The sequence below is a fragment of the Typopeltis vanoorti genome, chromosome 1 (assembly GCF_054136105.1).
Source record: "Typopeltis vanoorti isolate ZY-2024b chromosome 1, IOZ_Tvanoo_1.0, whole genome shotgun sequence".
In the NCBI taxonomy this organism is placed as follows: domain Eukaryota; kingdom Metazoa; phylum Arthropoda; class Arachnida; order Uropygi; family Thelyphonidae; genus Typopeltis; species Typopeltis vanoorti.
Window position 1 is genome coordinate 47,365,530 of NC_143549.1, and position 26,120 is coordinate 47,391,649.

Genomic DNA, 26,120 nt, shown 5'->3' on the forward strand with positions numbered 1-26,120 from the left:
CTGTAAAAGGTAACTAGATTAGTAAAACAAGAGTGGCCTTCAACAAACCTATACTGGCCTACATAAATAATATTACCTTCATCTGCCAAATTCTGTATAAGAGTTCTTACCAATTTTTCCAAAATCTACAGAAGAAATACAAACAGATCCTATTAGTTTGATACTTCCATTCTACCACCACCCTCATGTAATGGTACTATCTTACCCTCCATCCACTCTCTAGGAACCAGTCCCATTGCAAGAATTTCATTAAACGGTCAAATGTTGGCACAGTTAGTTCCACAGCATGCTCCCGAAAAGCATCTTCTCATCTTCTTTATACCCTCTTTTACCTTGCGGTGTTGAGGGTCCATTGATCATCGGACCTCAATCCGTTTACAGGATAAGGTGGTCAGCCCTATGCCCCGGTATGGCCTGTAGTGTTAAGTTCTCAAAGGCCAGTTTGCCTGCTTTGCGGGATGAAAAACCCCAGAATAAACTGGGGAAAAAACCCTGCTGTCCACGCCCAAGACTGGCTAACTTGGCTATGGCTGAGGAAGATCCTTCAGCTCCTCACGTCACCGACGGCTCCCGAAAAGCAAGTGGTGAAATTCCATCTAGTTCCCGTCTTACTGACATTTAGTGTACTCAGTATTCGGAATACATCCTCTTCATTCACTTCTAACACTGCACCACTCATTATCCATCTAGAAATAAAGTCTGTAGTACAAGGATGGAACCTGCTAATTAAGCGATCATTAAACACCTGATTCCCATCTCCACCCTGCAAGATAATTTGGTATACTGCTGTTAATCTTTTCACCCCAAAATGCATAACCTTACACTTTGCCATATTAAACTGATATCCATTCTCCTTAGCCCAATCTGCCAATCTATCCAAATCATCCTGCAAAATTTTGACATCATGTGTATTCGCTATTGCTCTACCCAACTTTGCATCATCGGCAAATAAATGAACAGTTCCTCTCATATCCTTTCCTATGTCATTAATAAACAAATTAAATAGTAGTGGTCCAAGAACAGAACCCTGTGGCACACCACTGGTTACAGGCCTTCTTTTGGACTCTACTCCTGAATAAATTGCTCTCTGATATCTCTCCATCTCACCAACTCTATATCCATCCCCATGTGCTGCAGTTTACTGATTAGAATTCCATGTGGTATCCTGTCAAAGGTCTTAGCAAAATCCAGCAGTATAACTGTAAACCCATTATCCTTATCCAGTTCAGCCATCACTGTATTATAAAACATGAGCAAGTTACTGAGGCATGATCTACCCTTCACAAAACCATGCTGCCCCATACAGTATCCCATTTCCATCTATCCATACCTTTATTTTGCTCTTGACTAATTTCTCCAATACTTTGACAATGACTCTGATATGCTGAGGTCAGTAATTTGCAACAGCAGTCTTTGAGCCTCCTTCATGCAATGGAATGAAGATGGAATTTATGTCTCAGCTCTGGGTTAGTCCCAAGGGACTAATCCAGAGCTGAGACATAAACAATATGGTCAAGGGCACTGACACTTCCTTTGCCACTTCACTTAAGACTCGAGCTGGTATGCCATCCAATCCCACAGATGCATTCACATTAAGGTTCTGTATTCACTTCCATTTCATTCACCTCAATTCCTGTATAAGCCATTGGTTCCCTCATTCCTACAATATCACCACCTGGATGATATACTCTTGCAAAGCGTTAGCTTAGTAAATCCACTATTTCGACTTGATTCAGTTACCTCCCTACCATCGGCATTCCTTAAAATCATTCTGCCAGATTTTAAATTAATAATTTCTAACAAAATCATGCCCAAGCTCTCAAAGTCCAGTTGCACAAAAGTTCTAATGATGGTCTCTTAATCTACCTCCATGCAATCCAAGATCAAGTGGACGTCAATGCTCTCACTTCCACATTTCCTCTATTGGTTGCTTCCGTCTCTATGCATATGACTGGTGCAGTATTAACAAAAGATCGTGTGACTCAAAGACAAAGGTAAGCCAGCGATTATTGAGTTGAAATGATGATTCTCTTCAACTGAATTTCAAAATATCTGAAACTACCATAATAAAGTTTTAAACTCTTTTCATGTGAGAACTATATACGAAACTTTCTAATTTCTTTTCTCAAAAAATAAAATCAAGGGTGCAAAATATACGCAAGGGTGAGTTATATTCAAGTAAATATGGTAAACTCTTTTTCATTTACAATTCCGCTTTTATTCCTTTATAAAATACCCCCGCAATACCCCTCCCCGCATGCCTATTCATCCTCAAAGTGAGGACTACATGGTCACTCTCACAAAGGGGATGCCATCTCAGTCACAATCAGATCCTCTGATGATATAACCAAATCCAGAACTCTTGATCCTCGTATTCCCTTCACTACATGCTACCTAAGATAGTTGTCCCTCGAGAAATCCAAAAATTCAGTTCCCTTATTACTGCATGCTGTCACCTCTGCCCAGTTTATATTACTATAATTGAAATCACCTATAATATAATTGAAGTCACCTATAATAATATGCATAATAAGTAGCATAGGATCTGAAACTAGAAGTGATCATCACTTACTTTTAAGTAGGATAAAGATGAAAATCACATTGAAAAGAACAATATGCAAGAAATGTTTTTGCCAGTTTCAATTACTCTACAATTAAAGAATCAGATGAGATAGTAAGCTAATTTTATTGATTACTCAACTAGTTTCTTTAAAATTTTTGTTTCACATCATCAGAAGAATTCCATGAATAAATTAAACAACAGGTAATAACAGTTAACATACACACAATGAAATTATTTGAACATAAATAACAATGTTCATTTTAGAAATTATGGACTTTACAACCATGTTATAAATAATGCATACTCTTTTAATTTTCCGACATTTCGATCTTCATATTAAGATCATCATCTGGAGTATATACAAATATACAAGGACAAGCTGAGTTACATTACACACAGTAAGATAAAGAAGCAATGATTTGATCACCGGTTATTCTACTGCTGTGACCTCTAGTGGGAAAAAAAAAATTACAAATTAATTATTTAGAAACTACATCAAAGCTAAATTCTATTTAAGATAACATGAAAAAAATATTATTTCTTATAGAAAAACAGAGCTTTGAAGATCTTCTCCAATGAACAAGCTCTGCAAGACGAATTTAAAGTTATCAGCAATACTTTTCTAAAAAATGGTAACAGCCAAAACACTATTAACAAAATTCTCTACAAGACCTCAATAAAAAAACCAGACCACAATAAAACTATAACCATTCCTTACATTAAAGAGACATCAGATAAAATAAACAGAATACTACACAAATACAACCTCAAAGCCACCTTTAAAATGCCTGCAAAATTAAAAAGCTTCCTCAACTCATCCAAAGACCCACTCTCTCCACTGGCCCACCCTGGAGTATATCGTATTTATTGCACCTGTAATATACCATATACGGGTATCCCTTGCTTAATGCAGATTTGCTTATCGCGGCCATCACTTGATATATGCAGCAAGAGTTTTGATTAACACGCCTTTAAATTTACCACACAAAATCATGCTCACGCCACGAGGCTGCTAGCCTCGTGGTCATTCAAATTCTCTTAATGATCTGTGTGAGAATGTGAAGTTTCATTTTTCCCACCAAATATGACATCATTGCTACAACCCATGGACATGGGCGTCATTGCAACTTTCAAAGCCTATTTTCTTAAAAAGACATTCTCAAAGGCAGTAGAAACAACAATGGGAGAAAATGCGATTACACTCCACAAATTTTGGAAAAAATTTAACATTAAACACGCAAATGAGAACCTTCGTGACTCGTAGGAGCAAGTGTCTTCTAGTTGCATGAAGGCTGTTTGAAAAAAACCTTCTGCCAGAATGCGCTAATGACTTTTGTTTTCAAAATCCTGTGAACAACGTGGTCAAAGAAATCGTTGCAATTGGTGAAGACCTCGGTTTTGATGGTGTTGATACAGAAGATGTTAATGAATTATTGGATTCAAATTCAAAAGATTTCAGTGACAACGATCTTCTTGAAATTGAACAACACACATATGAAGACAATGAACAAATGGAATGTGTTAGATGAGGTTTCAAAGGAAATAACAGTCAAAGAACTGGATGGAATATTTCACAGTTTAGAATTGCTTAAGCAACAAGTAATGGATATGGATCCAGATGTTAATCAAAGAATGCTTGTTTGCCGAAGTCTGGAGAGTCATTTTGCTTGTTATCGTAGAATTTATGCCGATAAGAAAAAACTAAAACTGTTCAAACGACTCTTTATAACTTCTTTTGATTAAAAAAAATTGCAGTAACTAATGTAGGTACAAGTATTTATTAAACATTTACTTTGCATTCATTTTTTATCTTTCCTAAAAGAGTACCATATAGGACAAACTATTAGTACAGTAATCAATCAGGGAAGAATTGTACTTTTTACCATTGATTATTAGATTTGATTAATGCAATTTTGATATACGCAGTGACACTGAGGGATTAATTAACCGTATTAATCGAGGGATACCTGTATAGGGGAAACAGGACGCACAATTCCTATCAGACAAAAGGAACATAAACGACACATTAAATATAATAACTATGGTGAAGCTGGCCTTTCTAATCATGCCCTGAACACTTTACATAGACTTGACTGGAAAAGCACCAGTTGTTTACATCACACCAAAACATGGTATGAACACAAATTTAAGGAAGCCTGTGAGATTCTTATCAACCACCCCAATCTGAACAATAATGATGGTCTAAAAATCCCAAGCATATGGAAGGCACATATTCTACCCACAGAACCTTTCTCTCTAAGAGTTAACTATAAACAGGACTGTAGGTAATCCAGAATCTTAAATCTAAATTAACAATTGTAATGTTAAAAATAGGACATCACTTTTACTGAAAGAAGACTATCTGTAAAAAAGAATGTTTTTCTCATTTTTCTCATGTTATCTTAAATATAATTTAGTTTTGATGCAGTTTCTAAATAATTAATTAATTTGTAATTTTTTCTCCAGAGGTCATGCCAGCAGAATAACCGGTAATCAAATTATTGTTTCTTTAGCTTACTGTGTAATGTAACTCAGCTTGTCCTTGTATATTTGTATATACTCCAGATGATGATCTTAATATGAAGATCGAAACGTCGGGAAATTAAAAGAGTTATTTATAACACGGTTGGAAAGTCCATAATTTCTAAAATGAATGTTGATCACTGTGCAACACTAAAAGAAAGGATAAATAACAATGGAAAGCATGCATTTGCTATGATGCTGTTTGCTGGTTTGTGGACTGCTGTATACTACTGATAACTATGTGAAACAAAAGATTTTCCCAAAACTGATCAAGTAATCAATAAAATTAGTTTACTATCCCAGTTAATTTAAGCACCTCCATAGGGCAATTGGAAGAACGATGGTATATTGAGCCCTTCGATTAGAGAAGGCTAAGTTCGATTCTTGTCGTGACGAGGAATCTTTATATGGATTTTTTCAATTGAAGTGAGTTAGCCAATCTCATATGGAGGTAGCAAGGTTTTTTCTTCTGGAAACTCGGGTTTTCCATCCCGCATACAGATAATTCAGTCCGTCAGAACACACGCAATTTACAGACATGTAATAGGGGCAGTAAATGGCATTGATGTGGATGATTGGTAGTAGAGGTTCAGTGTAGTGGTAGAGAATGAGAGTTGCACAGTAGGTGTCACGAATAATAATAATAAAATATTCTATGTTTTTCACATGTCCTCTTTGCATAGTATGCACCAATAAGCAGCTATTAAAACTGTCAAGTTTTACAAAGAATTACTTTCAGGTGACTAGCATTCAGCCTCATTACTCAGTGTAGTGCCTGCGTGTACATACACTATATTGTGTTCCCTGATTATGGCAATCTGACTTTGTCGAAATACTGGAAATATTAAATTTTAGTTAATATTAGTCTATGTTGTAATTTTCTTAAAAGTTATTAATGGGCAATGTATAAACTTTATCACCAGAAAAAATTAAGTTAAGAAGTTTTTACTCATGAACTGTACACACTCAACTATACAAACGCTATTCAAGAAAAAAAATGAAACGGTTCGAAAACAAGAAATTAACCCTGGAGTCTGAATAGAAAAATCTGAAGAAAACATTCACTGATTCAACTATGGAGGAATGTCATGAAGATGCCTGTAAATACATAAAAATAAGAACACCATGGTGGAAATAAGAAGTTAAAGAAACAGTCCTGGAAAAGAAGAAAGCACACCAAAAGTTACTAGCAAATAAGTTGGCAAATGTCCTAAAAACAATAGACAGAAAAATGTGAGAGAGATACACTATGTGGAAAAAGACTATTGAAAGAAAAAACTTCATAAATGGAGGAAATAGTACTGTAAGAGGAATCAAAAAAAAATACAATCAACATAAAAGGAATCATGATGATAAAGTTTATGTAAAAATTTAAGATAAAGTTATTTGAGACATCTGGAGTAATTATAGAAAAAGTGTTAAGTGAATTAATCACTGACAAAACATAAGCAATACAAACAGGAGTACACATAACTGATCTTGTAGACCAAGTAGTTTAAAACTGTAAAAGAAATCAAAAGAAAATAATCTCATAATAATAAAACTGATATATTACCAAACTGTGAAAATAGGTAGGAACATGGGAAACTTCAATTGCATTTCCAATGGAGAACAAGTAAAATATTTCAACTATATATGCACAATTTTAAGTCAGAATGACAAATTAAACTAACAATTAACCAATAGAGAACATAAGAGTGCTCAAATCAGTATTAAATTATAGATCTGAGATGAACAGTGTTAGCAATTGATGTTTAGGGTATTGAAGTTTTAATTCACAACACAAGAAAAAAAAAAAAAATCTTCTTCTTCTCATGAGTCTCCTTCACACCTTCCTGTCTTGGGCTGTCACCACATCCAAGTTCTTCAAGTCCTCTTCTACCAGCTCCCTCCATCTCTTCTTTGGCCGCCCACGCTTCCGCCTTCCTTGCACATCCATCTGCATGACCCTTCTTCCCACATATTCGTCCTCCCTCCTCATCACATGACCAAACCATCTCAACCTTGCCTCCTGTATTTTCGCTCCTAAGTTCGTAACTTTCAGTGTTCCCCTGATATAGTCATTTCTCAGACGATCCTTTCTAGTCACACCATACATCCACCTAAGCATTCTCATCTCTGCTACTTCCATCCTGCTGATATTATTTTTCCTCAGGGCCACAGTTTCTATAGCATATGTCATAGCTGGCCTCAATACTGTCCTATAAATTTTGCCTTTCAGATTGATCGGCACCCTCTTATCGCATAACACTCCAGCCATCTCCCTCCAGTTCCACCAACCCGCTTGTATCCTGCATCCCACTTCCTTCTCAGCTCCTCCATCTTCTTCCACTGTTGAACCTAAGTATCTAAAGTCTCTCACCTTCCAGATGACATTTCCTTCCAGCTCCAGATCTGTCTCCTGGCCGCCGCCCACTGTGCAACACATATACTCTGTCTTACTTCTGCTCAGTCTCATACCTCTCTCTTCCAGTACTTTTCTCCATTTTTCCAGTTTAGTTCCTGCTTCTTCTCTTGAATCTACAAACAACAAGATGTCATCTGCATACAACATTGTCCAAGGCGCATCTTCTCTCACCTCCTCTGTTACCACCTCCATCACAATATTAAACAGGAACGGACTTAATGCTGACCCTTGATGCAAGCCAACTGTTACTTGAAAACTTTCTGTCTGTCCCAAACAGGTCCGAACACTTGTCTTCATATTTCTGTACATTTCCCACACCAACCTGACATATTTCTCTGGCACCTTCTTCTCCCTCAGACACCTCCAGACTTCTTGCCTTGGCACTCTATCGTATGCTTTCTCCAGATCAATAAATACTAGATGTAGCTCCCTTTGTTTCTCTCGATATTTTTCCATCATCTGCCGTAACCCAAAGATAGCATCTGTTGTTGATCTACCAGGCATGAAGCCAAATTGTTCCTTTGCAATCTCCACCTCCTTCCTCAATCTACCATCAAGAACCCTTTCTAGGATCTTCATTGTGTGGGACATCAACTTTATTCCTCTGTAATTTTTACAGTCTTATGCATCCCCTTTACCCTTGTAGATGGGGACAAGAGTACTCTCCCTCCATTCCTTGGGTATATTTTCCTGTTGGCAAACTTTCATGAACAGGTCCCATAGCAGGTCAATTCCCTCTTCCCCCAGTGCCTTCCATGCCTCCACTGGAATTCTGTCGGGGCCCACCGATTTTCCATTCCTCATCCTCTTCATGGCCTCCGTCACTTCCTCTCTACTGATGTTCTGCACCATCCCCTCAGAAGGCTGCCCATCTTCTCTGTGAGTCCTTGCATTTTCCTCATTCAAAATTCCCTCAAAGTATATTTTCCATCTGTTTCTTATGTCCACATCCCTCCATAATACTCTTCCTTCAGCGTCTTTGATACTGCCTCACATGTAAGATGTCCTTTGCTGCTTTATTTCTACATTTCGCTAGTTGGTAAATTTTTCTCTGTCCTTCCTTTGTTTCTAATTGATCATACAGGTCTTGATATGCCATGGCCTTCGCCTGTGCCACAACTCTCTTGGCTTCTTGCTTTCTCTCTTTGTACACCTCTCTGTCCTCTTCCACTCTTGACTCATCTCACTTCTGCTTTGCCTTCCTCTTAGCTGTCACTGCCACTTGTACATCATTATTCCACCACCAACCCTCCTTCTGCTCTCTAAACTTTCCAGATGTCTCACCAAGCACCTCTTGGTGCACAGCTGATTGCACAGCTCAGGATTACTTTTGAATTATGTTTCCACCAATCCTGTACACTTTCCAGTCCATCTGAAATCCTCTCTAACATCCTCTCCCTAAAACGATTCCTCACACTCTCCTCTTTCAAGCGAAACCACTTAATTGTCTTCATCCCACGACATCCAGAAGTTCTTATCTTCAATCTTATTTTAAAGTCTGCGCACAACAGTCGGTGTTGTTGTGCTACTTGATCTGTTAGAATTACTTTACAATTTGTCACAACCTTAAGATGTTTTCTTCTAATCAAAATGTAGTCAATTTGTGAGCTGTTGGTACCACTCCTAAATGTTATCAAATGTTCTTCCCTCTTGTAGAAAAACGAGTTCACAATTGCCAGATCAAACGCTACTGCAAAGTCCACAACCCTCTCTCCTTCCTGGTTCATCATTCCCACTCCGTGGCCACCATGCACCCTTTCACAGTCTCTATTCTTCTGTCTTCCTATGTGTCCGTTCAAGTCTCCTCCGACAATCACCATCTCATTTTCTTCCAATTCCCTCATTTCTTCATCTAACACGTTCCAGAACTCATCTTTTTCCTCTGCTGTCCAACCAACTTGCGGGGCATATACACATAATACGACCACCCACTCTTCTCCAAGACCCAATTTCATTCGCATGATCCTGTCATTCCTTCTACCTACGTCCAGTACTTCGCCCTTCATTCTGCCACACACCGCAATTCCTACACCATTTCTTCCCTCGTTATTCGCTCCAGAGTAGAACAATTTATATCCATCTCCCAGTTCCTTTGCCTTTCCCCCCTTCCACCTTGTCTCCTGCACACATAAAATGTCCAACTTCCTCATCATGTCTGCCACCTCCCTTCCCCTTCCAGTCATGCTTCCAACGTTCAGTGTTTCCACTCGCAACATCCTGTCCACCTGCTGGGCTCGCTTCTTTAACCGCACCCGCCCTTGATGCGGTAGCCCTCGTCCATTTCTCGCAGCTGTAGGGCGATGTGGCTGCGCGTTGCTTAAGGGGTACACCCTAGCCCTTATATCATTAAAAATAATAATAATAATATTTGTTTATTTACTTGCTGATATTTCACTGGTACTATACCCCAGCATCATCAGGGTACAAAAAGCAGTTTGTCACAATACACCAACAGCAACAACTAGTTACTAGTGAGAATAGTTTAAATTGTAATGGACAACATAAGAACTAAAGTCCTAATTGTTGGATAAAGAGAGAGTAAACAAATATTAATTTGATCTTAAAATGACTATCTCTCAGATTTTTGTTAAACTAATACAGTCATACTTGTTGAGATTTAGGAAATGTTTATAAAGAGCAAATCATTTTCAAATCAAAGTGATAATTGACTCCTGCATTGATGATCACTTTGCCATGATCATCAATGCAGGAATTAAAAGAGAAAAATGAATGCCAGTGGATGAAGATGTTGCAATAGTACCATCAGGATGAGAAAGCAGCAGAAGTATGGGTGGAAAGGAGTTATGTTCAATGGCCTTGGCTAGGACAAGAAGGCTCAACAGCCATTAGAACTATATCATACTTCACAAAAAAATTATTCACAAGTCTGCCAGAGAGCGAAGTTATATTCAGACGTGTTATGAGGTGACAGAAAAAAAAAAAGAGATAAGTTTTTGTTATAATTTATTAGAGCTTTCACTTTAAATTTATGGGGGGAATCTAAACTAGATAGAATGTATAGTCTGTGGGTAGTTTGCAGTTGGGCAATTTGTACTTATAATATTTTTGTATTAGAAGAAAAGGAATATCCTTCATTTTGGCCCCAAAAGGGAGAAGAAGTTGATCATGGCAGTTTCAAATTGAAGATGGTGGAAGAATCCTATCAAAATAACTTTGCTACTAGAGATTTTATGATGCAGGCCAACCAGGATGAGTATGAAGTAACTTGTCAAATTATTCAGTATCCTGGTTGGCCTGAATCATGTTCTCCGCCGAGTAGTGTGTTTGATCTGCTTCATGTAATACAAGAGTGGCATTTGGAATATCAGAATGGCCCAATGGTTTTATTGATAGGTACTATTATTTGAGCAAATGCTTTATTACTTATATTTAGTAAAATTATTGTGGAGTAATGGAATAACACTTATGTTATACATTGAAGTATGGAGTAATTACTTTTAAAATTTGCTAAATGAAACAAGCAGTGATGACAGCACAGTGATAAAAAAACACTGACCAGGCATGCAGTCAGGAATACATATCCATACTTGAAGTAGAAAAAGCCATCAAAGGCTTGAAATGTGGAAAGGCAGCAGGAGTAGATGAAAATCGACCAGAAATGCTGAATTATGGTGGTATAAAAGTCTTACAGTGGCTGTACTGCATAGTTCAGAATGCCTGGACAGAGCGACGAATTCCTGATGATTGGAGTAGCGCTCTCATAGTACCCATATATAAAAAGGGAAATAAAACTGAACGTGAGAATTACAGATGTATATCCCTACTGAGTGTTCCTGGTAAGATATATGCAAGTATACTTGAGAAGCATTTGAGAAGAATTGTGGAAGAAAAGCTAGGTGAAGAACAAGCTGGATTCAGGCCAAATACAGGCTGTCAGGATCAGATTTTCACTTTACGACAAATATTTGAGAAAGCATGGGAATATAACAAAGATCAGTATTTAAGTTTTGTCGATCTGGAAAAGGCATATTACAAGGTGCCATGAGAGAAGCTATTCAATACGCTACAGTTATATGATGTCAATGGGGCATTATATCAAGCAATACTTAGTTTTTATTTGAGTTGTAAGTCAGCAGTTAGAATTGAAGGAAGATGGTTTAATGTTAAATTTGGTGTGAGACAACAATGTACATTATCCCCTCTGTTATTCATTATCTATATGGATCAAATTATGAAAGAAAGTGGTATTAAACATGATATTAGAATTGGAGATGTTAATGTCTGCTCTTTGCTTTATGCGGACGATGTTATACTTCTAAATAAATCCACTACAAGTTTGCAAGATTCCCTGACTAAATTGAATAACTGTTGTAATAGATATGGTATGAAGGTCAGCATTAAAAAGATAAAGACAATGAAAATAAGTAGAATTGATGAAAATGTCAACTGTGTTGTGAACATGGAATTTGTAAAAAATTTCAGCTACTTAGGCACAATTTTTAGTGAAGATGGTAAATTAAATATGGAAATAGATAACAGAATCGACAAAGCTGGTATGGTAGGCAGTCAATTGAATAAATTCATGTGGAATAAGAGAGAAATTAGTCGGAACACTAAATTAGCTGTATACAAGACAGTGTTCAATCCAGTTTTAACCTATGGATCTGAGAGCTGGGTCAGAAGTAAAACACTTGACCAAAGACTAGAGACCGCAGATATGAGAGTCCTGAGAAAGATTAGAGGCGTGAACAGATGTCATCAATGGCAATATCATATTAAAAACGAGGATATTAGGAAAGAACTTGACATTGTCAGCATCCAGGAATGCGTTAGCAGAGCTAATCTCAGGTGATATGGTCACTTAAACAGAATGGGCAAGGAAAGATTAGCCAAACAAGTGTTCTCTGTCAGGTTGGCAGGAAAACGACCAAGAGGAAGACCAAGATATAGGTGGATTGATATGGTACAAAGTGCCTTAGATGATAGAAATATAAGATCTGATAACGTTGGAGTCTTGACAAGTAACAGTCTGATTTGGAGGAAAATTATAGATAGGAAGTTAGTAATGATGTAAATTTTTCATGTAGTACTATCATATCCTGTACACCCCTTGAGGGCACATGTCAGGAATTTGATGATGATGATGATTGATGATGATGAAGTGTTTGAATAATGGCAGTAGCACAATTCAGTTTGCCATTGGCTTATCACCAAGTCTGCAACCATTTAAGGACTACATTTTGCGGTAAGCAGTGCTTGTGGCATGGGCGCATCACAGTAGTTAGGAATGTAGCAGGTGAGAGATCGAGGAGTGCATGTGTGTAAAATGCAGCAAATGGAAGGAACTCTGTGAATCAGAAATTAGCATAATGGACCTCGGCAGCATTACATCAGAAACAGGTGAATACCGACTGAGAGAGACAAGTAGTGTGATTGAGGGTGAGGAAAATGAGTGGAACGTGGAGGAAAATATAAAAGTAAGGAGTGTAGTAGGTTTGAAAGATTGTGAAGATGTGTTGACTGGGAGGATGAATGTCAAGCGACAGTAGGTAGCTTGCAGAGAAAGAGAGAGACAGATGGTCTGAAAGAAGTGGAAAACATCAGGAAGTGTAAAAGAGGAGATTAAGAGACTGGAAATAGTGAATGCGAAGTGAATCAGAGTAGGAGTGAGAGAGAGAAGAGTTATGGAAATGATAGAAGGGGGGAGAATAGAGAATAGGAGAACCAGTGAAAGAGAGGGAATGGGAGAAAGGCGAGACAGTGCAGAAACCAGGGATGGAGAGATGGGCTGACAGTAAGTGGTGGTGGGGAGACATCTTTCCTTGTGAGGGATGCAAATGAGCAAGGAAAAAACAGAACAGTAAGAGGTGTGATGTATAAGACTTGGCGATCCATGTTGTGCAAGATAGAATGTCAGAAAAAGGGTTTGCCTGAAGGAACGATAGTGTGAATATGGAATTTAAGCTAGGTGAAAAGGTGGATGAGATGATTGTGATGATGGGCATGAACAACTTGAGAGGCAGTGTGTATAGAGGTGGCAAGAGATTTGAAGTTCATACTTAAGATTTTACAGAAGAAGACAGAGAGAGAGAGAGAAGGGGTGGGGAGAAAATAGTGACTGTATTACCCAGATATGATAATGCAGAGAAGAGCATCAATAATATATAATATGATAGCCAGAATGTGTCGAAACAGAGGCTTGGATTGCATGGATGCTTCAAGGACATTTGCGGATAGAAAGGAACTGTATGTGACAGAGAGCTTGCATTTGAATGAGGAGGGCTGTAGGTGACTGGATAGAATGCTGTTCTCTGAATAAGTCAGTATGTCAATGCAGGGAAACTAGAATTATCAGGGTGAATGGTAGGAGAGGTGGCCTCTTGTGGGAATAGTCGCTTGGGGAAGGAGAAATACATCAAGTAATGCTGAGCCCAGTGGAGTCTGGAGGAGATAATGATAGGTATAGAAACAGTGACAATGCCTTGATTCTTTATACTAATTGCCAGGAGCATTCAGAATAAAGAAGATGAATTGGTGGCAATGACAGCAACAGCCTGTCCAAAAATTACTGGGATCCCTGAAACATGGCTCATAGAAGATGATATACTGACAGGAACAGAAGTAGCATGATATAAAAGTTTTTTTAGGCATGGCAAACACAGTGGTGGAGTACTTCTTATGATGAGTTATGTCCTCTGAGAGTGAAGGATTTGGAGGGCAAAGGCACTAATGGTTTTGGGAGCATATTGTGTGAAGGAGAGGTAGGCAGGACAGGATATTTAGTGGAGTGTTGCAACAAAGCTGGGTGCATACAGGGTGAAGATCAGGAGACGTTTAGGCAGTTCAAGCTTGACAAGTGCAAAAAGAATAATTGTTATGGGTGAAAAATGACAACAGTATAAACTGAGAAGAAGAAACTGCATGTAATACATCCAGGAATGCATTAGCAGAGCTAATCTCAGGTGGTATGGTCACTTAAACAGAATGGGGCAAGCAAAGATTAGCAAAACTTCCAGGTTGGCAGGAAAACGACCCAGAGGAAGACCAAGATATAGGTGGATTGATACGGTACAAAGTGCCTTAGACAATAGAAATATAAGATCTGATAATGTTGGAATCTTGACAAGTAACAGACTGATTTGGAGGAAAATTGTAGATAGGAAGTTAGTAATGATGTAAATTTTTCATGTAGTACTACCATATCCTGTACACTCCTTGAGGGTACATATCAGGAATTTGATGATGGATTTTCTGGAATTCTTGAGAGACAAATGAGTTTCAAGAGTTTTTGGATTTGGTCATAGCATCAGAAGATCTGATTATAACTGAGATGGCATCTCTTCCCCCGACTGGAGAGAATGACAGTGTGGATTTAACCTGGAAGATGAACAGACATGCAAGAGTATCAAAGAGATGCATAAAGAATATGACTGACACCAAGAGAGTGACCAATATGGAAAGGAAGGAAAAACTGTAATATGAAAAGAGCTGGGAGATCCAAAGAAAATCTTAAGAAATTTGTTATATGGTCACTAGGAGGAGAAATGAATATGAATATGAGAACATGAATATGAAAATATGAGAATGACATTATCGGATAAAAATGGGAATAGACCGACTGATGCAAAGGACACAGCGTTGTTCAATGAACACTTTTTTTGGGGGGGGGGGTCATCTTGGAGAAGTATGTTTTAATACAGATGGAGAAGATTTAAGTTTAGAAGTGCAAGAAAAGAATGTGTTTCAAATACTGAATACGCTGGATGTCAATAAAGCAATGGGACTGGATGGGATTTTGCCACAAATCTGTGGCAAAATCCCATCCAGTCCCATTCTTTACCACAGAATGTGCTAAAGAACTGACAACTCTGTTGGTAAGGTAGTGCAACTGCACAAGAGTGGTAGCAGACTGAAAGTGTCAAATTATAGACCAATTATGTTTCATCAGTAGTTGTTAAGATTTTGTAGAAATTAATAATGGATCATTTACAGCATTAGGCAGATGAGAGCGTGTTACTCAGCATGGATTCTTTTATTAATGACTAGCTTTTATAATAAAGTAACAAGAGCAGTTGATGAGGGAAAGGCATATTACAAATATGCCTTCCCCCCCCCATATTAGAAAGGCATCTGACAGGGTACATGATAAATTAAAGATACCAAGAAATTATATACTTGGTTTAATCCTTTATCCACTGATATTTAAGTTGCAGCACATAGATATGGATGTCAGGTAGTGACATGGATTCAGGATTGGGTGCCCAATAGGTATCAGAGAGTTGTGTATGAAAGAGTGGTATCAAGGAAACAGAAGGTTACACGGGATCCCACAGGACTCAGAACTTCATCTCATCTCATTTTCCTTTTACCCTCTTTTACCTTGCGGTGTCGAGGGTTTATTAATCATTGAACCTCAAACCGTTCACAGGATAAGGTGGTCAGCTGTACGCCCCGGTGTATTCCATGTCCTGTAGTGTTGAGTTCTCAAGGCCGGTTTGCCTGCTCTGCGGGATGAAAAACCCCAGGATAAACTGGGGAAAAAAAAAAACTTACTGTCCAGGCCCAAGACAGGCTAACTTGGCTATGGCTGAGGAAGATCCTTAGACTCTTCACGTCACCGACGGGAATCGAACCTAGGACACTCCTTCCCCAGGCATATGATTGCAAAGCGCACAGCCACTAGGCTAACCGCGCAGACTGACTACTTGCAGCCTGTATTATTTAACATTTATATCAATTACATTGTCAATGGATAGCAGGGAAATATTCAGTTGTTTGCAGATGATGTGAGGCTGGGAAGGGTTATTAGTAATAGCATGGATGTGGTAGCCCTGGAAATGAAAAAAGCTCTGGAAAAAATGGAATGTTTCATCTTACAAAAGGATGTGTAAGGAAGAGGGCGAGGAGCAGTTTCTTTGCAAGGAGTGTGGTTGAATCATGGAATGAATTGCCTGATAGAGTGATGAAAGCACGAACGGTGAATGGGTTCAAGAAGTGGTATGATTTGTGTTTTCTGAAGTGAGCCTCCCACGATGACTTGCAACTCCACATGACTCCCGAATTACAATAATAATAATAAATTATTGTTTTAATCCTTTACCTAAACATAAGCAAGCATGTGAAAACTAGAAGTATCTTCACGACTCATCTACTTGTATATAGAGGCTGTTGACTTAACATTGATTGTTTCAGTATCCAATAATTCAAAAAATTATGAGAATGGCCACTACCCAGACCAGTTTTGACCTTTAATGTTGAATGCCCAGCCATTCTATGGCCATTAGAACATGTGGCAAGTCTGTAGCATTCAGCCCTTTCTGATTCAGATTTACTGATGGTTTTTTGCAGTTGTACGAAAGCTGCTATGTAGGCTGAATGTGGTGCTGAAGTTCTGGTTTCAAGCCATTTGTGATATGCATATTTTTAATGAAGTACCGTCAAATATTGGGGAGAACCAAGGCTTGGATACTGTTTAAAAATTCTGTGAGGAGTGAGCGATGACAGCCATCATTATAGTTATAATTATTTCTGTTATTATTGTGAGCAGTTAGCTGGTGTCATACAGGGGCAGTGGCATATTTAGGTATTTCCCGTCCCTAGGCTCCAGAAAGTGCCCCCCCCCCATATTTAATGAACATATTGATTTACATGCATAACTTATTTATATCGTAAATTCATAATATAAATATAATTACAAAAATGAGAGCCCGGAAATTTCCACTGCCCCTCAAAATTTGCCGCTCTAGGCCCGGGCTTATACAGCCTATACCTAAATATGCCACTGTACGGATGTAGAGGGTTTTTCCCACCAGGAAATGGGTTCTTTGTCCCTCAGAACAGGTAAACTGGCTCCATGAACACACACACATACAACACTCTTGGAATAAGGATTAACCAATCTATTCCATAGGATTTCATTTTCAAATGCCTACACGGTGAAGTGTGGGTCTATGTGCAAGCGTAAATCAGAGAGATATATATTCAACTATACTAGACATAGAAAATAACATAATGCTTTAGGAAACCTCCGACGCTGAAAATAATAGTAAGTTTAGGAGGCCTCCAGATTAGGTATTAAATAATCATTGCTAGCATTCTGCCAAGCATTGCATATTGTGGTTGGTTTGCAGAATAACTATTTTAAAGCTGTACTGTCAGAAAAAAACAAGAAAAAAAAAATGGAAATGTTTCATCTCTCCATGATGTCCACATCAATTCAGAAAAACATTGCTTGAAAGAAAGGGAAAAGTAAATTAGTACTTTATCCTGGTTTAAAACAATGATTTCGGCCACTTCATTTGTCCAGTAAGTAAAGTTCTTATATTACAATGAAACTTTTCTACCATATGATTGTACCTAGTACCAGAGAAGCCTAGCCTTTCTTCTGAGGAATGTAGAAGTCATACATTGATTGCTTCCTGTTCTAGAAAGTTTTTTAATTATTTACAAAGCATATTATGCTTGACTAGAAATTGTATTATTATTTTAACCCTTCATCCAAGACAAAAAAAAAAGTTTCAAAAGATATATCTTTATAACTAGTCTACTTGTATAAAGTTGCTGTTGACTTTATATCAACTGTCTCACTATCTCATAATGTAAAGAACATTTCCTTTTGGACATGTATATTTCCTGGCACCCAGTTCCAAGAAAGCCACCGTCACACAAACAAGTCTCACTTTTAATGTCAATGATATGGCCATGGGGCCTATAGAGAGATATTCAGTTGTTTGGAGAATATGTGATGCTTGGGAAGGTTATTAGTAATAGTCTTGATGTTTTGGCTCTTTAAGAGGATTTGAATAATCTAAAAAAAAGTGAGCATGATGAATGGGGATGTCCATTTAATGCAACTAAATGTAAGGTTTTGAAATTTCAGATTCACAGATGGGATACTTCATACTTTTTTATTTATTTATTTATTATCCCATGGTATTATTACACCAGATCACAGAGGTCAAATTCATGTATTTTATACAGCACCTTTTCTGGATTGTTATAAAGTCCACATTTAGAAATATTCATACAATTTAGTAAATGAATTGGCAATGCTTCCTCGATGGTACAGATTTTGCAGATGGGGAAGACTTTTATGCCATTGCCAGACTTGATTGGTCTTGTGTGGCCGGTCTTGAGGTGAGAGATCATGGTAGTGGCACAGCGATTAAACTTGGAGTTGATGGTAGCTCCTGGTTTTCCTGCTGAATACCAGTAGTAAGTCATGTCCTGGAGAATCATTCTTTTTGTTTTCTTTTTGAGTGGATTTAAAAAGATCAAAATATGTGGTATCATTTGATGTTGAAGCCATTTTTGCTACTACATCTGCAATTTCATTTCCCTTTAATTCCACATGAGATGGAATCCACTGGAAAATTATTTCAGAATCCTTATGTAGTTTATGTTTTTTGCTATTTCTTGATAGCTAGTGTAACAGTTCTTAATAGCTTGAAGGGCTGCTAAGGAATTTGTGAAAAATATAAACTCCTTTGGATTTTGTTTATCCAAATATTGCAGTGCTGTGTTAATAACTACTAATCCTGCAGTATGAGTTGCATCCTATACTGTTAGTTGTTTTTAGTTCTATCTTTTGAGAATTATAGATGAGTATGCCACTTCCAGGATTGACATTTGGATTTTTGGCACCATCTGTGTAGATCTTTATTGAGTCAGGTCCATATTCCATTATTTTTGAATGGAATAGCTAATGATCTCAAGATTTCAGGATTTCTAAGCTTTTTTTTTCTCATGTTTCCCTATTTCAAAATTGATAACTATATTTTTCCTGTCTTGATTCGGAGGCAATGCTAGGTAGTTGGCTATTTTATTTGGACAATCCAAGGGAATTTTATTTCCATGATTTCATGCATTGTTGATTTTTTCTTTATTCTGTTTGTTGATTGCCAATTTTTAAAAAGTTCACTTTTCTATGATATGCAAGGTTGTCTCTTTTTTCTACAAATTTTAATAAGATTTTCTTGCCACCTAATTTTTAAAGGAACAAGGTTGGATTCGAATTCTGCTATTTTTCCAGGAGTTGTATTCCTTAGTCTACATATGATTCTAGCTGCATTTTTCTGAATTTTTATAAGCTTGTCTAAACTGGTTTGTGATGTTTGCATCCAGATAGGCGAAGCACATTCCATTATGGGTTGGACAACAGAGGCGTAGGTGACTTTAAAGGTTTTTAGCATTGTCCCCCACTCACTCTTTACCTGAGATGCTTTTCATGATATTTAGTCTTCTTTTTGCTCCTGCAACATTGTTGATATGTTTATTGAAGCTTAGTGATGGATTCCAGAGGTGGTTATTAATGGTAAATACACAAATTTCTGATTCAGAGATGATTAGGATTTAGGATTCACAGATGGGATACTTCATACTCATTTTGTAGAGTTATACTGGAAGAAGTGGAGGAAGCAAGGGATCTTGGGATGACTATAGATAGAAATTTGAAGATTACGAAGATGTTGGAAGTTTATTTTGCACTTGGTTAGTCAATAATAAATTTAGTTTAATCCTTTATCCAAGTGTGAGCAAACAAAGTTTGCGCCTGAAAATATCTTCAGGACTGAGACAAGGTGGTGCATCTGTTGGCAACTTGTAGCAAAAGTAGACCAAGCTCTCATCACTCCTTGTCTCAGTACCTCCTTGCAGACATGTATAATGCTATGCATTGAAGGAAGGGCCACTACCCAGACTGGTTTCAACCTTAATTGAGGTCTCATCAGTGGGAGGCAGACCCAGCAGTGGTGACACTAAGGCAGAAGCAATGGAGAAGTCATATTTACATATACGAGTTGCCAACTGGTGTACCACCTTATTATTAAATTACTCTGGATTTAGAGAAAGATGTTGGAAGTTTATTTTGCACTTGGTTAGACTATAATAAATTTAGTTTAATCCTTTATCCAAGTGTGAGCAAACAAAGTTTGCGCCTGAAAATATCTTCAGGACTGAGGCAAGGTGTTGCATCTGTTGGCAACTCGTAGAAAAGGTGGACCAAGCTCTCATCACCCCTTGTCTCAGTATCTCTCACCATGCAAAGCACATCTCCTTGCGGACGTGTATAATAATGTTATGCATTGAGGGAAGGGCCACTACCCAGACCGGTTTCGACCTTAATTCAGCAGTGGTGACACTAAGGCAGAAGCAATGGAGAGGTGATATTTACCTATATGAGTTGCCAACCGGTGTACCACCTTATTATTAAATTACTCTGGATTTAGAGAAAGATGTTGGAAGTTTATTTTGCACTTGGTTAGACTAAAACTTCCAACATCTTTCTCTAAATCCAGAGTAATTTAATAATAAGGTGGTACACCAGTTGGCAACTTGTATAGGTAAATATGACCTCTCCATTGCTTCTGCCTTAGTGTCACCACTGTGGATCTGCCTCCCACTGACGAGACCCCAATTAAGGTCGAAACCGGTCTGGGTAGTGCTCTTCCCTCAATGCATAGCATTATACACAAGGAGATGTGCTTTGCATGGTGGGAGATACTGACAAGGAGTGATGAGAGCTTGGTCCACCTTTGCTACGAGTTGCCAACAGATGCACCACCTTGCCTCAGTTATGAAGATATTTTCAGGCACAAACTTTGTTTGCTCACACTTGGATAAATGATTAAATTAAATTTATTAAAGGTTATGAAGACATGTGAGAGATTTACTGCAATAATGAGGGCATTGATGAGAGATAGAATGGTAGTGGTCCCATTGAATAAAGATTTGATCAGACCATATCTGGATTTCAGTAGTCAGATCTGGTCTCCAAGATGTAAAGAGGATGAGGTAATCTTAGAGCAGATACAGAGACAGATAACAAAAATGATGTCAGGACTGTACAAAGTTGATTATGATGATAGACTGAGTGCATGAAGACTGCAGCATGGTTTAGTGCAGCGCTTCCCAAACTGGGGGCCGTACGTTTTGTTGAGGGGAGGCCATGAAATAATGAAAACAAATTTAAAATGTTTTAAGACTAAGTAATTTTTTTTTTAATCTTAAAAGAAACGTATTTAATTTTCATTATTTATTATTTCTTTTTTGTTCTTTTTTATATTTTAATGGAAATTATCACGCATTGGTGTTGGTTTACAAATTTTGCTTCTTGCGTATTTCCACGATTAATGAATATTAGTAAATATATGCTTATTCATATAAGTTTCATTTCAAAGGTAGATAAGAAACACAAAAAAGATTACAAAAGCAAAATCTTGAATATAAATTGTATTGAATATAAATACAATAAATATTATAATAATATATGTCTATATTATGATTGTTTTTCAATGGGGGCCGTGAAATATTTTAATTTTTTAAGCTGTTGAAAGAGGGTCTTGGCATCCATAAGTTTGGGAAGCACTGGTTTAGTGGATAGAAGACAAATGGGAAGCATTTAAACAATTGAAGGGTTATTATTAGATTAATACCAGAGAGATTTTTCATATGGTAGAATGAGAGGAAGGAACAAGAACATGGGGCCATCCCTCGAAGTTACAAATGGAAATAGTGAAAGGTAAGAAGTAAGTTTTTTGCATGGAGAGTGGTGGGAGAATGGAATGCATTGCTTGAGGGAATGGTGAAAGTGCAATGATGGATGAGTTTAAGGAGAGGTACAATAGACTTTGTACTGACTAGTACTGACCTCCCACAAGAAGTCTTGTGACTCCATGGAGGGCAAGAAATAATAATTTCTAATTTGATTTTATACCACCTACAATGCTAAACTCCATATTCTTACCAACAGAATAGTGATATGCCAAAAAAATATATTATGCGAAATTACATAACACAGTTTATACTTCTGTGAAGTACAATTGAAATTCCTAGTTACTTCAGTGCTTTAATACTTCAGGAATTTAAGTGTATCATCGGCTGATAAATTTCAAATAAAAGTAATAATAATATCCCAAAAACAGCGCAAAAATTTTAATTCTTCAATATTTTTACTATTGACCATATCAGGTACAACAATACTAAGTAATGTGTGTAGAACAAGAGATTTTGTTTGAATGTCCAAAAATTTTAAATGTTAATCATTTAGATTTATATAGTACTTGAAATGAAAATAATACACACAGAATAAGGGGGGAAATACATAATATTCCTTTAAATAAAATTGCAAAATAATAATTTTAAAGAATGTTTGGAAATAAGACTTTATATATGCCATATTAGTGTTCTATCATAAAGTGAAGTTATAATCTCATCATAAATGTGAGCCATTACCATGTCATGCAGATTATCTATCTCCCATAGGTTTCCAGTGATCCAAAATTAAAAATATATGTAGAATTAAAAAAAGAAAAAGGTGTAAAAAGTACATCATGTCACTCACTGTTTCACTTATATCTGTGTTAGTTTGTTATTAAATATTATATTTCCATTCATTCATTCATGAATTTTTCCTCATCTCCCCTGGAACTAAGTTAAGTTCCATTCTACATGTTAATTAAACCTTAAGTATTTATAATTTTACTTAATACTTAATCATTTATTAATTTATAAATAGTCACCTTTCCAGAAGAATTAACAGTATGGTTTATGAGTACAACTGAAAATTTAATCTTTTATTTTATTTTATTTTTTTTTTATGGCTCCCACCAACAAAAGGTTATTTACAAGCATATTATACATTTTGCACAATGAGTTGGATAAGGATTTTTTTTTTTTTTTAATTTCTATCAATTTTATATTTTTTTCTATTTTATTTTTTTACATAGTCTGGAAATCCTGCTCTAGAGACCAAACATGGAACTTTATCAAGCCACTTCAGGCCTCCAATAAATGGTCTCACACTGGGCTGAGAAATTCATCTCCCACAAAGATGATCACATATCCATGCCTTGCCAGGATTCAAATCTGCAACCTGTTGGTTGGAATAAGCTAATCATTTGGCCAACCAGCAAGCTTTACATCTGAAGTTCAATTTCAAGATGTTTTCATTGCCAGGTTTACTGAAATACATTAAAACGAAAATATAGCTTGAGGCTTTAATGACCCAGACTGTTAATAAGGTGTTAATAACCATGGATTTTCCCTTCAAACTAAATACTATTATGTATAACCATCTCAAGTTATAATGAATTTCCATTAAAATGAAAATATAGCCTGAGGCTTTAATGACCCAGACTGTTAATAAGGTGTTAATAACCATGGATTTTCCCTTCAAACTAAATACTATTATGTATAACCATCTCAAGTTATAATGAATTTCCACTGAAATTATCCAGAGCAGTAATGCCAAGTTGCAAATATTCTGGGTTTTTGAAGGTTTTTTTCCCAGTTTAGTAATGTCAAGTTTCAAATATTCTGGAATTTTGCTTTCGTAGATATGAAATACGCTTCAATGATTAAATGTTTGACTGTTATGAAGTTTCCTCAATATTCCTTTGACTAAAGCAGTCGCATAAATGGTTAAGAGGCAAGCACAGACAAAAATTTACTTACATTTCATGTGAGACTGGGCATATAAATGTCAGTAAATATAAGACACATGACATTCATATTAAAATTGATCCTAATGGAGACCGCTTATATAGAACGTAGACAAAAATTCAAATGCTATTATGACGACAATTATTACTTATTCTGCGGACTATTACACTCAAACTTGGTTAATTTCTTCTTCAAAATTCTTTGATTATTTGAAATATCAAAATGGCAGTAGATTTTGCAAACTATAATTATTAAATTCTAGACGAGCCTATTCACTGACAATGTATACAATAAATGTCAAAAAGTGGTTAACTTTTGATTATTGTAATTTTAAGATAAACTAATAAGGATTTTTTTTACAAAAAGTTGCATAAAAAAAGAACAGAAATGAGCGTAGATGTATAAAACATTAGCAAGTTATTACTACTATCTATGCACTTTTCGAAACATCAATATTCTATCTATAAGTTCAGGTAACTAGGACAAGGCCAAGGCCGAACTGAAGGGCAACATACTAACCTGGATCGCTTTCTAGTTCTAGCCACCCTTCTGTTAACTTGTTTAGATGAAGTGGCATCGCGAAGTAAGATCCAGCTTTGTATGGCACAAAGGTATAACAGGATCCATGTATTCGATAAGTTACGATTTCTGATAATTTCTGATGTATCTCGATTTAGTGTTTATTTTTACAAATACCAAACACGAGGTTGACAACATAACACGCATATAACGAAAAAAACATAATGATACTCCGCCATCTTTGTTTTAGTTTATGATTAATCCGTTAGAGGGAAGCAAAATAATATTATATTTAGAAAAATCAAATATATCGCACAGGTATTTGTCTCGATCTCTGGCACAAATCGGGTTTACTCTTTCCGTAAAAAACAAATAAATCAAAAGAATCAAATCAAATAAATCTTGTTTTTAATCAGTAGTTTAACACTTTCATTGCCAAGCGGAAAATTGGAATTTCGTGTGGTAGCCAATTTTTTTTTACTTTTCCATTTAGTTACCGACGTCCACGCGATAACGCGTGATCGGCCGTTTGGTGAGAACTCGCATCGTGCGATATCGCGTGTTTGGCAATGAACATGTTAAAAAAACTGTAATCCGTAGACTCGTAATTTTACAGCCTGAATATGTAGATGAATTGCATTTGTCAGCTTTCAGTACAACGATGTTCTTATTCTGTTTAATAAATTTTTTTAGAGCCAATCGTTTGATATTTGTAATGTTATTATGTGGTTTTGCTTGTCGAAGTGCGGAGGCCGTTTGGAAGCAAAGAAAATCTACAACATTGGTAAGAACTCTTTGAAAGATTTTTTCCACATTGGTCATGATATCTAATTTTTTTTCATTCCTAGTCGGTGATATCGCAAAGTTGAAACTCTGTGAAAGGATGTTGAAATCAGAATCAGGTAATCTTCGTGAGGACTTGTTAACGGGTATTTCATTATGTGGTAATCGGTAAGTGAGGCTTAGTAGCTATTTTATCATCCTTTCTTTGCTAACTGAGGATGTGTACACCGACTGTTTTATAGCAGGGTCTATCTAAACTAACCTAAATATTCATATGGAAGAAGGAAGATAATTCTGTATGAAGAGTATAAGACTGGCTATCAATTTGTGAATTTTTGGAACAGTTTAAATCGACTCTCCTATGAAAAATCGGGATACCTATCTGGAGTGTTTGCCATTTTTCGTTCAGGTCATCATCTTATCTTATCTTAATAACGATGATGATCATCGTTATTAAGATAAGCAGCAACTTCAGTCATTGATATAAAAAAATGCATCTAGAAGAAGGTTGATGGTGGAACAGGAGAGGAAGAATCATCGGCACGTAATCGTAAGCCGGTTTCAGTACCTATTCCTACTATCGAGTTTGACAAGGAGTGTTGCACAAGTTAACTGTCTATCATGTATTGATAGTGCTAATTCTCAAACTTTATTGAAGATAAGGATTCCTGCAAGATGAGCTTGCTTTTCGCTTCTGGCCCTGGAATCTATATCTGAACTTGTTACAGGAAGGAGAAATGGACGTGTTCTGAAAGGAGGTGCAGGGTATAAACTGATATAACCACAACAGGATTAGGTAGTAGACAGAAAATGGATGAATGAAAGAGCAATGGAGAGAGAGGGGGGGAGTGACAAGTCGAGAGAAAGAAAGAACAAGGTGGCAGGAGGATATGAGCTGATGACATAACAGTGAGGATCTAAGTA

The 26,120-nt window shown here is 36.9% G+C and overlaps 1 protein-coding gene across 4 annotated transcripts in view; it reads right to left on the minus strand.

Annotated features, from left to right (window-relative positions):
* Positions 1-24,637, minus strand: part of caly (ubiquitin carboxyl-terminal hydrolase calypso) — a 237,532-nt gene extending 212,895 nt beyond the window's left edge. For all 4 annotated transcript variants that reach the window (XM_090416009.1, XM_090416000.1, XM_090416026.1 and 1 more), the window contains exon 1: positions 24,414-24,637. In XM_090416009.1, the coding sequence (XP_090272135.1) occupies positions 24,414-24,471 (58 nt within the window). In that variant the 5' untranslated portion in view covers positions 24,472-24,637. The remainder of the gene's footprint in view (positions 1-24,413) is intronic.
* Between the last annotated feature and the right edge of the window lie 1,483 nt (positions 24,638-26,120).